Source organism: Acartia tonsa, chromosome 1 (assembly GCF_053477335.1).
Source record: "Acartia tonsa isolate MP-2025a chromosome 1, ASM5347733v1, whole genome shotgun sequence".
NCBI lineage: Eukaryota > Metazoa > Arthropoda > Copepoda > Calanoida > Acartiidae > Acartia > Acartia tonsa.
In genome coordinates this window covers 38,265,514-38,282,093 of record NC_137260.1, presented here as the reverse complement: position 1 = coordinate 38,282,093, position 16,580 = coordinate 38,265,514, and the positions used below count along the sequence as shown (strand labels likewise).

The following is a 16,580-nucleotide window of genomic DNA, read 5'->3' as shown; positions in this document are numbered from 1 at the left end:
ATTCGTGGAAATATGTCTGTTTTTTTATGCTATACATGATTTTTCAGTATGGCTAAGAACCGGTTCTTAATCCAAATTCTTAAGTGTAAATTAAGTGGAATTTTGATAGTTTGACTTGGTAATCATTTTAAAAATAAGATATTGTGTCCAGTGAGATCTCATATCATATTGATTTATCTTCCATTGACTTATCCCTGATCAAATCCTTTTAAGTACACAGTAAGTAATGTCAAATATAAAATCGTGCATATTGATCAAAATTATTTATATTGTATATTGTACAGTGTGGAATTTGAGTGGACAGTTAACTCCTTATGTGGGTAATATACTTTTCCCTATAATATGCTTTTCATTGATATATCATCATTTGATTTGCAGTTTTTTTGTGAGCATTTTGACTTCAATAGATCTTTACGCGAAAAAAAAATAATATACAAAGAATCTTGATTTTTGCTACTCAAATACAAATCTACAATACGTATATCTATACTGAAATAAAAATTGATTCCATCTAACTTTTTTTTATCTATTAGATTCTATTTTTAATGATAGTTAATAATTTATGTGATAAAAATGGTTCACTCCACGTGTATGTACATTGAAAAGATGTAAGTAAATTGTAACTGACAAGTAGACTGGAGTTATTTTAATGCCCCTACTATCATCATGCATATGCAACCTTATAAAACCATATTAGGCAACATATTGCATATTGATCCATATTTGTCCAAAATATGTATAAATCAAATGCAGGAAATTCTAGCCTTAAAAATAGGAACTTAAAATTAAATAAACTTTTTTTATTTACTTCTTGAAAACTAAGGAGGTAGGGGACATCGGGCTGTTTATTATACTAGTCCCCAAAGTTTTATAATAACGTATTCTTATTCGTTGGCTTATCAACTTTGGGGACTTTTAATGAATTTTGAATGGTTGGTTCCTTAAGTTGAGTGTCCAGACGTTTGAACCACTAATTGTAATATATAGTGGTAAGTTTGTGCATTATCATTGAGAATGTTCATTAATTTATCGTCCTGCATTGTCTTATCCCTTTAGATCCCTGTGGAGAACTATGTATGGTTTAATAAAAAAATTGTTAACAAAAATATAAACATAACCAAAGGCTTAAGCTCATTTACTGGTTATTTCTGTTTCGAATTCACAAACAAAGGTGGAAAATATTCATTAAATTTGCTGGAAAAAAACACATAAAAATTAGGCAGGCCTACGAAAGTTTTTTTCTATTTGCAATAAAATGAATGGTTGCAGAAATTTATAATTTTCTTTCTGAACTCATCCCACGGTTTTTTGGTGGAGTGTCTACTGAACAAAGAAATACAATCTCACACTCTTTACTACAAACACAATAAAATCAGCAAAAAGGTGGCGAACAATAATAAAAAATTAAGGATGTTTTTTCAAGATATTTACAGAGGCGTTATTTATGCCTTTTTGGTTGGAAAAAGAATGGTTAGAATGTTTTTAATTTTAAATTTTAGCAATATTAATGCTAAAAGGTATATTTAAAATGTAATTTTCTTACTATTGCAAGACTTTTTAATGAAAGTAAGAAATATTATAAGTTACGAAGCTCAATCTGAACCACTTTTGTACCACTTTTGATTAGGAATTCTCCATCACTTTTTTAGGGATTTTCTTTCCCACTATCCTCTCATCTTCCTAATTTCATGACGTCACAGGAATCAAAAGTGGTACAGATTGGGCTTCGTCATAAAAGTTGGTTATTAAAAAATATGAATGAACTACTAAACAATTATTTTAGTGAATGTAACATAAACTTTCTGATTGATTTAAAAACAAAGTCGCTTACTCCCGTGAGATTCCCTTACAAAATAGACAGAAATAATGTATAAAAGTTTTGCTAATTGAACGAGCAGTGAGCCCTACACCTAAACTGAAAGACAGGCATGCATATATCCTACAAATTTAAATCATCTTTTTACATTGAAATGATTTAAAAATATTTTTGACTCCAATAAAAAATGAAGGATATTTCCTATAGCTAAACCTAAAAGTAATGACGAATAATTGTGTGGGCTGAAACACGTTGAAACAATTTCAAATCATTTTCATTCATTTCAGTTCAGAGAAAGTAATTTTATTTTCCACTTAAATATTGCATTTATATCAATTCTACTTATCATTCATCTGTTGAAGGTTTAAATAGGGTTGAATAGTTACTAAAGATCCCTAAAATTGCGAAACTGCGAAACGAAACAACCCTCAAATAATTTAAATTATATAATAATTCAATGTTAGAACATTATACCCATTAAAATATAAGAAATTATAAACATTTATGGTTCAAGTAATGCAGCAAAGTAAAACATAGAGTAGCTGCTCTACTTGTGCTGCCTAAAAATGTTGCATACACCATAAATAAAAGAAAGGCCTTCATAGAAATTTGCACGCAAAAATTTACGGGAGGTTATTGCCAAAATTGGATTTCTCGGTTTCCATATTTTATGAGCCGTGCTGAGTTAAGAGATGTATTTTAGACAGTAATAAAATAATAATCAGAGAATTTTAATTAGCAAAAGTATATTACAGAATAAAATAAAAGTAAAAATGTAGTTAAAGAGTTAAAGATAACAAAATCTAACCCCTGGCAATGAAAAATAAAATTACTTAATCAAATTTTTTAACTTAGAATAATATAATCTGACCTTAATAAAGTAACAAAAAAGTATAGTTCAGATTTAGTTAGCCGTGGACTTCGGCCCCCTTACTGTAAGTCCCCGTGGTAAACAAAACAGTAATCATATAACTTTATATTTTCTTTTCTGGAAAGCTTTAAATAATGCGATGGTATAAATATATTAGTTCATAAATGGGGGAAATTTAAATTTGTCCTTGCAAAAATTAAATCAAAGCTAATAAATAAAACTAGCATATGAAATTGAAATTAAGAATAAAATTATTGCTAAGCATAAGATGAATTATATTTGATATGTATTCACTGTTGATATGACTGCCAAGATATATTTCCTGTCTCAATATCCAACAACCAACCATTTATGGATGGTATAGACATAGGCGTCCAAGGGGGGGGGGGGTAATGGGGCGATTACCCCCCCAAACGAATTTGCACCCCCAAAAATTTTTTCATTTTACCCCCCCCCCCCCCCATTTAAAATTTACCCCTACCCTGGGGGTGCCGTAGGCACTCCAACCATTTAGGAGGGGGTATTACCCCCCCCCCAAAATAGAAAATCTCTAACAAAAAAAATTTTACCCCCGGGGTAAAAATTTTGGGGGGGGTAAAAATAATTTGCGGCGCGCTTCGCGCGCCATTTTACCCCCCCCAAAATGGAAAGCTTGGACGCCCCTGGGTATAGACGATAAACAAATCCCAAAGACATTAAAAATATTAAAAATATGTTAAAAATATTTTAATTTTTTTTTATTAAAGTTTATATTACATATAAAATCTATAAACAATAAAATCAATATCGGAGATTTAAATGTTTGTCAAATTGTTCTATCACTTATTTTTTTTAATCATATTATATCTTTTACAGTAATCAAAGGTATTTTAATGATAGTATGAATTTGTGTTTTATTCATTTATTGTGGTGAAGTAAGGCATGGAACATAATATGATCATGCAGCGATGTAGAGCCGCCGTTTTTTGGGCCGGTTAGCTTCTGCTCAAGCGAAAAAAAATGTTACCTTCTCCATCTCCACAACTAGAGATGTTGAGCTGTAATTTCTTATAAAGAGAGGGGAGTGTTATAACTGCATCTCGGGCTTCACTTCAATGTGATAAATAGAATGAAAAAAAGGCAATAATACCTAATAATTGTAAGTATAAGAAATAGAATTTCTCCAAGCATTACTTACAACTAACCAACTATTGAATATTTAATCATGCATTCAAGATTAGATTAATACATGCAGATTAGCAAAAAGATATTTTTTTTTAAGATTTGGATTAGAAAAAAATGAAAACTTTCAAAGAGGGATTTAAAATTTAAATTTGATAATGATCATAAAAACTTGTTGAAAACATGAACATGATAAACATGTATTTATTTAAACATCGATTACATAGATAAATTAATTTTCCCAGATTATTTTGATTAATTAGTTTCATGTGATCATTCATAAATATAAATAATTCAACACTCGAACAGACTGTTACACACTTTGATATCTAACCTTTTATATTAAAATAACAATAATTATTTCAATGAGTCAACGAAATAAGAGAGTTTGACTTACTCCCTCTCCCACAAGTAGTCAATAAACCAGTTATTCAATACAATTTTTAACAAAGATTTTCATCTCAGAAAATATTTGCCTTTGAAAAAGTTATTATTGGAACTTATAACCAATTTAACTATTATAAATTTATTTTATTACAGACACAAATAACTGTTTTAATAAGGGTCCTACCCCAAACGTAGGAGACCCAAACGTCGGAGTGGACAGACTTAGGAGTGGGACAAACGTCCAAAGATTTACTAAATTATCACTCCGTAGCTTATCTTAAGATTTGAAATCACACACTCCTATATATAGTGCATAGTGGCCGTTTCCAGGAGTTTAGATATTGAAAATCAATGGATACTAGTAGCATGAACTGAGGAACAGACATACAGACGTACAAAGAAGGTTCTATATTAGATATTTATTTGTCAGTGGATTGTCTTTAAAAAATAACATTAAACCATTTTCCTCTTAATTTTCCGTGGAAAAGTGTTAGTTTTTTTAATGTATAATCCCTTAAAATAAGTGAATATGTGTGTTAAATGAGGCATATCCCACCAACACTTAATTTTTTCACTCATTTTCTTAGCAAAACTTTTTTGCTTTTTTACATAATATTTCAATGAATTTTTGACAAACTACCTTTAATTGCAAAATATTTTTTAGCATCTTTTGTATAAATGTTTTAAATTCTGAGATGAATTTCTAATTTAGGAAAATTTTGTTCATAAAAAGTACAGAAATAACTAGTTAATGTAAAAATAGATAGAGTAAATTGTGTATTGTAATTAGTAGCTGACATACAAAGGGAAACGAACCTTTATAGAACACGTTGGGCGTGTTAAAAATGCAAGTATTTATTTTTTAATGAACTGCATTTGTTTTGAAATGTGGTTTTTACTGCACCAAAGGCTGGGAAGCACCCTTCCTTTCATTAATTAGATAAAGATTATGATGAAAAGTTCCCCGACTTAACATTAAAATAATTGAAAAAAAAGCTAAAATTATCTACCTAATATCTAAGAAATATCAAATAATACACTATATCAGTAACGTATGGTAGGGGGTGTAGAAAGGTTTCAACGCCCCCACCCCCTCTTAAAATCAAATTTGAGAAGGCCTGTCGTCACCTTTTTCTCTTCCCAAAGATTTAACCCCCCCCCCCCCCCCCTCAGGTGAATCGCTGTGCACGCCACTGATTTATGTTATATTTGCAATTTATTTTCTTTCTACTAGGGTAAATTTTACCCCAATCTTTAATTTTAAATATTTGGGGTTTCAATTAATCAACTTTCTTCCTAATTACGAACTTTGTAATTTATCATTTTAATTTTTTTAAATTTGTGAGGAAAATAATTTAGGTTTTGTTAATAAAGAAGAGATCCAAGAAGAGAACCTGTGACTATCAAAAGTTACTTGCTCTAACAGAATCTAATAGAAATATTCTTAATTAAATTCTTGACCAACTAGCTAAACGAGCAATAAATAAAAAGCGATATTATTTTGTAAAATAAGATAAAACATGATAATAACAAACAAACTAAGAATTGTTGAAATTGCGTGTAACTATTACTAAACATGAAATGTAATGTAAACCTACATCTTATGCAAAAAAAAATGCTAAAAAACAAGGAACATTCCGTTCAAAAGAAGGAAATAATAGTTATTTATAGCATCATATTATAAACAACTTGCTTAAGATATAAAATTGTACAATTATAAGATTGAAACCAGTTTTGTTAGACCAGAGATGCCGAAGGCACGGTCTAGCAAAACTGCTTTTAATCTTATAATTGTACAATTTTAAATTCGTAGAAAACTGGATATAATATGATACGATACATGATTTTTCAGTATGTCATAACTGCACCGTGTATCATGGAAGAGATCTTCATTAATATAATCTTAATAAACAAAGAAGAAACATATCATTCCTATGACTTACTGCCTCAGAGTGACGTACAAACATACCCTAAATATAGAGTAGCTTCGCTATATAACCACAAGATATGCAGGGACAAGGGAAGGCTATTCTGGCAAACAATGCTTTAGAGCTGATTTCTTAGATTTCCAGTTTAAACTTGATGATGAGATAAAGCAACTTTTGGCAGAATTTGATAATAAACTCAAGCATTATTTTAACACTTTTTGCTTTGTTTACTAAAAGCCATGCTAAAAGGATAGACAGAGTTTGCCTGCACGTCCAGTTTAAAGATGTATGGGCAAAAATAAAGCTTTTTACAATATTTAGGTATTTTATCTAAATCATAAACTACTCTTAAATTATATGTTAAAGAGTGAATAAATTTATAAAAATCCTAAAGAGTGAATAGCTGTGATACTTTGAAAAAAATTTAAGATTATTTAAAAATTTATCTCATATACATATTTTAATTCAAAAAAGGTTTTTACGACACCTAGCAATAAAATTCTGAACTACATAGCTATGAATTTTCACAATAATACATTTTATAATATTTGTAGTAGTTTGATTTGGACTTTCTTGGCAACTTCTTGTCTCTAATAGCTAAACACGTTGGAGGAAAGTGGCGAATTAGGGAAGTAAAATAAAAAAGCTTCCCTGAAATCATGATTTAATAAGTACTGCAATAATCAAACCTAAAAACTTATAATCTTCTCCGAATATTACAACTTACAAACATTTGAATCATTTAAGATATGGGTAATTTCCCTCAAAGTGCCTTGTAGAGCACAGAGTCCCCCCTTTCCCTACCATTAATGTAAAACAAATTGAAAACGATCAAAAGGGCGGCATATTAGAATTGTCCTATTGTTTTAAAACTTTGCATGTGATTCCTGTAGTAGTTAGATACAATTTAGAGAGCGTAGCAACTCTATAATTGTTACCAGAATGTCCATATGTCCATTTTAAACATTATGTTGATTTTTTTTACTTTTTAATAACAAATTTTTATGTGATCTAATTATCCTATTTATTTGGTATACTGATTCCTGGGACAACAAAGTACAATATTATAAGCGAAGCAACTCTATAATCAAGTCCTAGAAATGTGAGTATGTCCATAAACATTATCCTGTATTAAGCAGTTTTTCAACAAAGTTTACTAACAATTTTGCTTCGACTCTTATACATTTCACTTCTGATTATTCAGTTCTGACATTCTATAAGTGTTCATGTCCATTTGTCCTATCGTATCAGAGCTTTGATCTCATAGATGTTGTCATCCTTGTTTGATAAATAATGAAATATGAATTTAATTTTGAGCTTTAGGCATAAGTTTGATTATTTTCTAATTATTTTCAATTTTTCTTTAAAGATCCAAATTGTTTTGATTGAATTTGTCCTATTTCATTTTTTATAGATTCATAAAGTGAGATATTAATTAGTTATTGAATCATTTTGAAACTTTTGCGTTAACCTACTTCAGGGGGTTAAACAAAGTGCTTGAAAATGTTTAGGATTAAAAATTTTTTGAAATATTTTGTTTTTGATTTTAAACAGTTACAAATATTTTGGATAAGAAAAAAATTTAAAGATTTTAATTTTAAGAAGTTTTTTAAAATATTTTTTAAATCTCCCTAATTCTAAATTCTTTAGAAAGAAATCTTTGTTTTGATTCCACCAGCAGACGGCAATTCTAAAATTCTAAGCTAACAAGGTTTGGTGATAACTTATGATTTATACTCAGATAAATGAACAATAGTACATAATAGAAGTAGTTGCATCTTTCTTTTTGCTATATCAGCTGACAATTACCGTGGTAGGTTTGGTGATTTTCCAAGAATTGTTGAAGAATTATTGAAGAATTGTTGATGAGACGGACTGCCCCTGCAAGATATGATTTGCAACGTTTCAAAAAATATTGTTTAATTTAAATTTTATGTGTTCCTTTATTTATCTTGTTTATAAATAAAGTATACAAAGATACGCCAATCGAAGAAAAAAATAACTTTTCCAAATTCCAGGAATATCTAAAGGGATTAGACAACAGAGGATAAAATCCCCCAATTACGACGAACAAATCACAATTTCTGTTGATATAAATAATTGCTGAAACTGTTCGTTTTTACTTCCTAATCCAGATTTGATAAATCCTCCAAGTTTTTGACCCAACGCGAAGGAAAGAATGTGTTTACAGTCCGATGTCCCCTCCCAATTAACAGAACAATTTTGGTAAAACTGGAAACATGAAAATCTATTTCTATAGAATCTTTGATAGATTTATATAATTACAGATTTTCTTTTTTTCTTATCCGATAGACCTATCCCATATTTCTGATGAAAATAATCATTTTAATTTGCCATTGACTAACCATGCAGACTTTAAAATTACTATTTACAAATTTACAAGAATTTTCATCCAAAAAAATGTAATAAGTGGTACTTTTATATTTGTGAACTGAATATTGTGCTTTTTGATCCGTAAAGTTTAATTTTATGATAATAATACTGAATTTTGATTATTTGATGTATGAATGAAATCAACAGAACGTTGTGTTAAATTACGGTGTAGCTGTTTTACATGAAGGATATGTCTGTATGTCCGTCCATAACGTCTTAGAAACATTCTATGAACCCAAAACACTAAAAAACAGCGTTGGGACAAAAGACCTACTGGATAAAAATCGGTGAACTGAAATTAGTTTCCGAATGTGAACACATTTTCCTAGGTGTTTTCCAATCCTATCTCAATATTTGCTACTAGCTAAAAAACCTTCAAACTTCCAAAAAAAAAATCAAAATTTGAAAAATTAAAACTTTGAATGTATAATGTATAAATCGTTAATACATTCAAATTTTGATTTTTTTTTAAGTTTGAAGGTTTTTTATCTAGTAGCAAATATTGAGATAGGATTGGGAAACACCTCGGAAAATGTGTTCACATTCGGAAACTAATTTCAGTTCATCTAAAAATCCAAACGGACAAAAGACCCAATGGACAAAAGACCCACTGGACAAAAGCCCCACTGGACAAAAGACCCACTGGACAAAAAAACCACTGGACAAAAGACCCACTGGACAAAAGACCCACTGGACAAAATACCCACTAGACAAAATACCCACTGGACAAAAGACCCACTGGACAAAAGACCCGCTGGACAAAAGACCCACTGGACAAAAGACCCACAGGACAAAAGACCTACTTCACAAAAGACTCAAAGGAAAACAATAACAGTCGTAAGGAATAAAAATAAAATATTGGGCCTTTATCCCATTCAGTTTTTTGTCCATTAAGTCTTTTGTCTTCAAAATCTTTTGTCCATTAAGTCTTTTGTCTTCAAAATCTTTTGTCCATTATATCTTAATGCTTTAGATTTGTTGCTAACATTTCAGATACATTATAAAAATCCTAATTTTAAAGAAGCTACGCTCCTAATATTTTACTTAGAACAAAGAAATCGCTGGGAATAATCATCACGAATATGCATATAATCCCCCCGGGGGCTTTAATAGGTTAAACAAAATCCTTTGAGAATAATTACAATTAGGTTTAACCAAATAAATAGCTGTATTAATTAAGTTAGAGCCAAGTGGCTGGCTTTTTCAACAACAAAAAAAGAAGAAAATTACAGGATGTTTTAACACAGCGAGTGGAATTGTTTTTAAAAATTGTTGTTTTTGTTTATTGTCACCTACACTATTTTTTTAGTGGGAGAAGGGGGGCGTCTATGGTCCCAACACAATCAAATGGAAAATGCATATGTGACATTAATATCGAATAGCGGATTTTGTAATTTTTCACTCTGAAATAAAATGGTTTGACATTCGCATATATTAGCATACTATTAATACAACATCTAAGACAATTATGCCCTTAAGAAGTGCATTTTGATTCAGATTTAGTTTAAAGAAAAAAAAAGCAATAAAAGAAACTTAGGAAAATCTTGTTAAATCTTAATTTGTTTACAATGCAAAAGCTTCCCCTATACATGTGATAACGAAGTTAGATTTGTGTATATATTTATATCGATATCTTTTGACTGATATGTGCTTGAAAAAAGAGTAGTTGCGCTACAAAACTGCTATACACTTTGCGTCTTTTGCATCTTATTGGCCTTGTCTGTGCGACACAAAAGAATTTTTAATTTGTTATTAATTTGACAAATACCAAACATTCATTTGGTCGTAAAGAATGATTTTTCATAATAACAACATCTAGACACCTTCACGTTATCTTGTCATTAAATTTTTAATCATTTAAAGAAAAGAAAAGCTAACAAGTGCATGCTTATTGCAATTTTCTTTAGATTAGGCCTCTTTTTTTTCTGGGTATTAAATAGATTACAAAGCCTCTATAGGATATACAGACGGTCAGACAAATTAGGATGGAAGGTAACTTTTCCTCTAAAAAGTTAGATAGGCATAAAAATGATAAACTTTGGCCTAAAAATTGTTTGTAATAAGTGTGTTTTTCAGGGTTAGTATTTTCAAATCAAGTGGACAAAATTGTCCTTGTTAAAAAATATTACTGTTGATTTGGAAATTTTAATTAATATTTTTGTATTTGTATGAATTTGAAATGCGTTTTATTTGATTTGTGAACTTATATATCATCTGTGTATTTAAGGCATTGAGAGTCGAAGTATGATAAACTAAATAAAGTATTAATCATGATTAAGATAAAGTGTATTGATTTCTTGATTGAACATCATGTTATTGTTAATCTTTAAGAGAACAAAATAGTAAAGTTAATTTTAAGGTTGCTATTACAGTCCTCAAATATTGGTCAATGGATTCCTCCATGGTTAGGGGAGCGGACTGGCTAAAGTCTTAAATGGAGATAGAGGTATCGTTATATTAGCCAGTTGGGAGAAACAATATAAATTATTTTAAGATAACCGAAGAAAAAAAAATTAAAACTTACCTCGCTCCATTTGTATGAATTCCAAACTTGCAGATGTGACTGAGAACTTCGAAATCTGCGAGTGTTAGAGTAGCTGTGCTCAGCAGTAGGGTCAACACGTGTATACTCCACCCTCTCATATTTAGGCTGCTTTCCTGAAATATAGAATTATAGAGTAGCTACACTCAGTAGTAGGGTCAACACGTGTATACTCCACCCTCTCTCATATTCAGGCTGGTATCCTGAAATATATAATTATAGAGTAGCTATACTCAGTAGTAGGGTCAACACATGTATACTCCACCCTCTCATATTTAGGCTGGTATCCTGAAATATAGAATTATAGAGTAGCTGTGCTCAGCAGTAGGGTCAACACGTGTATACTCCACCCTCTCATATTTAGGCTGCTATCCTGAAATATAAAATTATAGAGTAGCTATACTCAGTAGTAGGGTCAACACGTGTATACTCCACCCTCTCTCATATTCAGGCTGGTATCCTGAAATATATAATTATAGAGTAGCTATACTCAGTAGTAGGGTCAACACATGTATACTCCACCCTCTCATATTTAGGCTGGTATCCTGAAATATAGAATTATAGAGTAGCTACACTCAGCAGTAGGGTCAACACGTGTATACTCCACCCTCTCATATTCAGGCTGGTATCCTGATATATAGAATTATAGAGTAGCTACACTCAGCAGTAGGGTCAACACGTGTATACTCCACCCTCTCATATTTAGGCTGGTATCCTGAAATATAGAATTATAGAGTAGCTACACTCAGCAGTAGGGTCAACACGTGTATACTCCACCCTCTCATATTTAGGCTGGTATCCTGAAATATAGAATTATAGAGTAGCTACACTCAGTAGTAGGGTCAACACGTGTATACTACACCCTCTCATATTTAGGCTGGTATCCTGAAATATAGAATTATAGAGTAGCTGTGCTCAGCAGTAGGGTCAACACGTGAATACTACACCCTCTCATATTTAGGCTGGTATCCTGAAATATAAAATTATAGAGTAGCTACACTCAGTAGTAGGGTCAACACGTGTATACTACACCCTCTCATATTTAGACTGGTATCCTGAAATTTATAATTATAGAGTAGCTATACTCAGTAGTAGGGTCAACACGTGTATACTCCACCCTCTCATATTTAGGCTGGTATCCTGAAATATAGAATTATAGAGTAGCTGTGCTCAGCAGTAGGGTCAACACGTGTATACTCCACCCTCTCATATTTAGGCTAATATCCTGAAATATAGAATTATAGAGTAGCTACACTCAGTAGTAGGGTCAACACGTGTATACTCCACCCTCTCTCATATTTAGGCTGGTATCCTGAAATATAGAATTAAAGTGTAGTTTTGCGTTTTACTCTTTAAAGGCTTTTCCATTATTTCTGGTTTTTAAAAATTTTAAAAATTAAACTATCAGCTTTAGTGAAAATTCAATAAAATCCTATGGTTTTAACCCTTCTTTGATTTTAAACACTTTTCTTTAAATTTATAGATAAATTAGTACAAAATAAATTTGGTGACCCCTTGCCGATTTAGGGACCCTAATTTTTTAAAGAATCCACCTCTGATTTAAATACCAAAATGAATTTAGACACGGAAACCTACATAAATAAATAATGGCATGCATTGAAATACATAAATATACATATCAATGTTATTGTCTTTATAAAGTAGGGGTATAGATCATAAGCCTAGATATCCTTACATTATACATCACGCTGTTTTCATACAACTGCGAATTTATTTTTCAGCAAATATTTCAACTTCAAAAGTATGAACGTGATCAAATGTCAATATTTTTGCTACTTGCTGCCAGCTATACACAACATATATCGTCGCAGCATATGATCATATGCTGTTTATAATACATATAATACAGTTGTAGTGAAAAATTTGAAAAATACAGGTTTCTCTTCTTTTACGTATTTTTTTTTACTAAATTCGTGTAATTTTGACAGTTTTTTTTATTTAAACAAATATATCCAGTGTTGCTAAATTTAAGAACAAGTCTTTCAGCAGAATTTAATAAACAGCTAAAAATTACATTTAGATTATGCATAATTATTACAACTTTTTATTTCAAGGTCCATAGTTTCACGTTTATGCATTATAGTTAAAATTGTATGCTGCATGTCATATTGTACAATACTAGCGGATGCGCCCCTAGCATGTAGGGGCTCAATATTCTAAGGGATATGGAAGGGCAGAAAAATAGCCTAAAATTCTACCCAGACCTTAAAAAAATAAACTAAAACTATTCTGGGTCCTATGAGAAGCTTTACTGAAAAGGAGAACCATATTGGTTCAGCAGTTAGTGAGATCCTTCGCTACAGACAAAAAACGTTACTACTTTATATGATAGGATTATATCATTTTTATACCGATAAAGTAAAAATTATATTTAAATTTTGGATTTTAAAACCTTGAGAAATATTATAGTTCTTCTTCATGTAAAGTATAGAATTTTGTCCTATAAACAATTACAAACAATTGTCATTCAGAACTAAATAAAACTTATAGACAAAGATTGTGCAATCAATTGTTACCTACGCTTTTTTTTGTTTTAATCAAGTAATGTTAGTTAGTTAATTCTTTTTGGCAAACACAAAATAAAATGTTTGATATGAATGAACACTTTGCTTATTGTAATTAAGAACACAGTAGTATATAACAATGTGCATTAATACAGTGCAGTGGCAGAAAAAATTTACTATAGATCAGAGGTGAATTCTTAAAAAAACCTTTTCCCCACTAAAATTTTAGTGAGGCAAAATTATCCCCTCTAAATTTTAAGTTTCCTTCACTGATTTTAGTGGGGCAAAAGTTTTTTGAGAATTCACCTCTGAATTCATGCTCAGATATAATACAATGATAACAACCACATTAAATTCTATATAAGATTTTTAAAATGTGAAGATTTACCCCATAAATAGAAGCATATAGAAGAGTGGTTTATCAACCCTCCTGGCAAAATTAATTAGATTGAATACTGAATCTTACTACCCCCTAAAACAGCCAAGGGGTGTGAAAAAATTTGAGCAATCTCTTTAACATTGTCTGTATTACACCCCCCCTCGATTTATGTTTTAAGGGGGGGGGGGGCGGAGGGTGAAATTATTCTTTAAATATCATTCCGAAAATATTTTATCTACTGAAATGTTTACATATTTATTGCGTTAATAAGACTGAAAACACGGTCATCAATTTGTCATTTAGTATTATTGCTGTTTTTAAAATATTATCCTATTATATAAAGTAGCAAGCTTTTTTCAGTCTGTAGCCAAGGATCTTGCTAACCACTGAACTGATATGGTTCTCCTTTACAGTGAAGCTTCTTAAAGGTCCTGAGGTGGTTTTAGGCTATTTTTTGTCCTTACATATCCTTTTGAATATAAAGCCCCTTTCTAATCGATTCAATTAAATTTTACAAGTAAAATATAATTGATATTCTTGAAAAAGCTTTGTTATTTCTGGATAGACACTTTCTTGTTTTAACGCACGCACCTAATATATTTAAAATACCTTTTTACAAATCATTATTGAATTATAAACGTTATAATTTGTAGCAGCCCTCGGCAAAAAAAACTAAAGACAAAGAAAAAAAAGTAAATTGAAAGCCAAATCAAATTAGGACTTTTTGAGCCCTGAGGTACTAACTTATAACTATTTTATTACTGTTTCTTATTGCATGAATATTTCACAAAACTGTTAAGGTTATGCTTTTTTAATTAAAAGATGTTAAAATTATCTATTATTTTATATAAAAAAACGGTATTAAGTATGATCAAAATGGGATCAAATGAACAAATTTTGAAATCTAATAATTGAATAAACTAAAATTATCACTGGATCTATGTAAAGCCTACTTAAAATAGAGAACCTTATAGAGAACAGTACGAAAGATCTCAAGCTTTAGATTAAAAACCTTACCACTTTTTAAAATAGGATAAGGAATTCTATCTGTCTGTATGAACCGAAAGATATCGCAAACCGTTTAACTAAAAGTTTTAAAGTTAGAAACTACTAAAGGAAATCGCCCCTAGTAAAAAACGTGCACCCCGCCCCCCCCCCCCCCCTCCCCCCAACAAAAAAAGAAGGAGAATTTCTTAAATTAAAAGTGAAGGGCCCCCCACCAAAAGGGCTTTAAAGACATACCCGCTAGTTGGATTTATCTGATTTGAATCATTCTTAGTTATATATGCTTTTTCGTACTTAGTCAATTTATATTTAAAATCATAGACAACTTAAGATATGCAAACCGGCCAAAAACTTACATAAAATCTTTTAACAATATTTTTTTGTGGTTTTACGTTTAATTGTTGGCTCTGGTCAAAAATATTTGTTCAAATTTATGAAAAATAGAAGAATATAGATTTAAGGATGACAACATTCATAAAAAGCAATATTATTATGATGTTTATCATGTTTATATATTAATTCCTTTGGTCAAAAAAGTACTAAAAGAACAGACGCACAGGCAGATAACATGATTAAATTTAAGATTGATTCAAACTGATATTTTGTTGTACTTTGTATATAAAATATATACGTACAAATAGTGTTAGTTGAAATGTAGCTTCCCAACAAATGCAAAAAAAAATATTACCTTAATTTGTAATGAATAAGTGTTGATTTAATATTGTTTCTGATTAGAGTTCTACTTCTTTATTTATTTCTTCACTGTATACTCTGGAGTACAATTCTTTCTTCTGATATGCAATATGATATGGTCTTACAAAATTTAAGAAAGGGGTTCTCCCTAATTAGCAGGGCTCGGCAGCCGCGTGTAAGTCTCAGTGAAATCGTAAGTGTCATAATATATCTTTAAAATTTAGCTGGACATCTAAACCTTTTCCTAAACAGACAATCCATCTTTTCAGAATTTTATTTTTTTTGCACACAAGTGGCTTTAAATTTGAGGCTGAGGCGCGGCAGCCGAGCTCTGCTAATTAGCAAGATGAAACTTAACTGCAAATATTTATCTATATAAATTCTGTAAATTATAAATAATCTCTTTTAATCAATGAATACCTTATAATTTAAGAAAATAACGACATATACAGATTTATTTTTCTTATTTAGTCTAGCTATTTTACTTTACAACAAAATTTAATATTACTGGACTTAATCGTCCTTGTTTATTATTTGTAAGACCATATATTACCTGATTTATTATAAGAAACTTTTCTTCTTTTTACACATATTTTGTTCCACATGAAGTTACAAATTCTATACACCATGTTTATTATATAAGTAATAATTTTAGTAGCTTGATATCATAACAACATCATTCTTAATTATTATAAAATATAGCCATAGGAATATTAATCAGAGAGACACGGGACAATAGTATGTTTATTACACTTAAAGTCCTTAAAGTTTTATAAAAGCGCTTTCTTATTTGTTTACTTAACAACTTTTGGGAATTCAGGGAACTTTGATTTGTTGATTGAGTAAGGTTAGTATTTAAACGTTTTAACCACCAATTTT

General features: G+C 30.4%; 1 protein-coding gene across 2 annotated transcripts in view; it reads right to left on the bottom strand.

Annotated features, from left to right (window-relative positions):
* The window catches only part of LOC145318913 (uncharacterized), a 48,393-nt gene extending 32,071 nt beyond the window's left edge, over positions 1-16,322 (bottom strand). For both annotated transcript variants that reach the window (XM_080160613.1, XM_080160623.1), the window contains exons 1-3: positions 16,255-16,322; positions 15,697-15,799; positions 11,082-11,215 (exon numbers count right to left, since the gene is read on the bottom strand). In XM_080160613.1, coding sequence (XP_080016739.1) covers positions 11,082-11,200 — 119 coding nt within the window. In that variant the 5' untranslated portion in view covers positions 11,201-11,215; positions 15,697-15,799; positions 16,255-16,322. The remainder of the gene's footprint in view (positions 1-11,081; positions 11,216-15,696; positions 15,800-16,254) is intronic.
* Between the last annotated feature and the right edge of the window lie 258 nt (positions 16,323-16,580).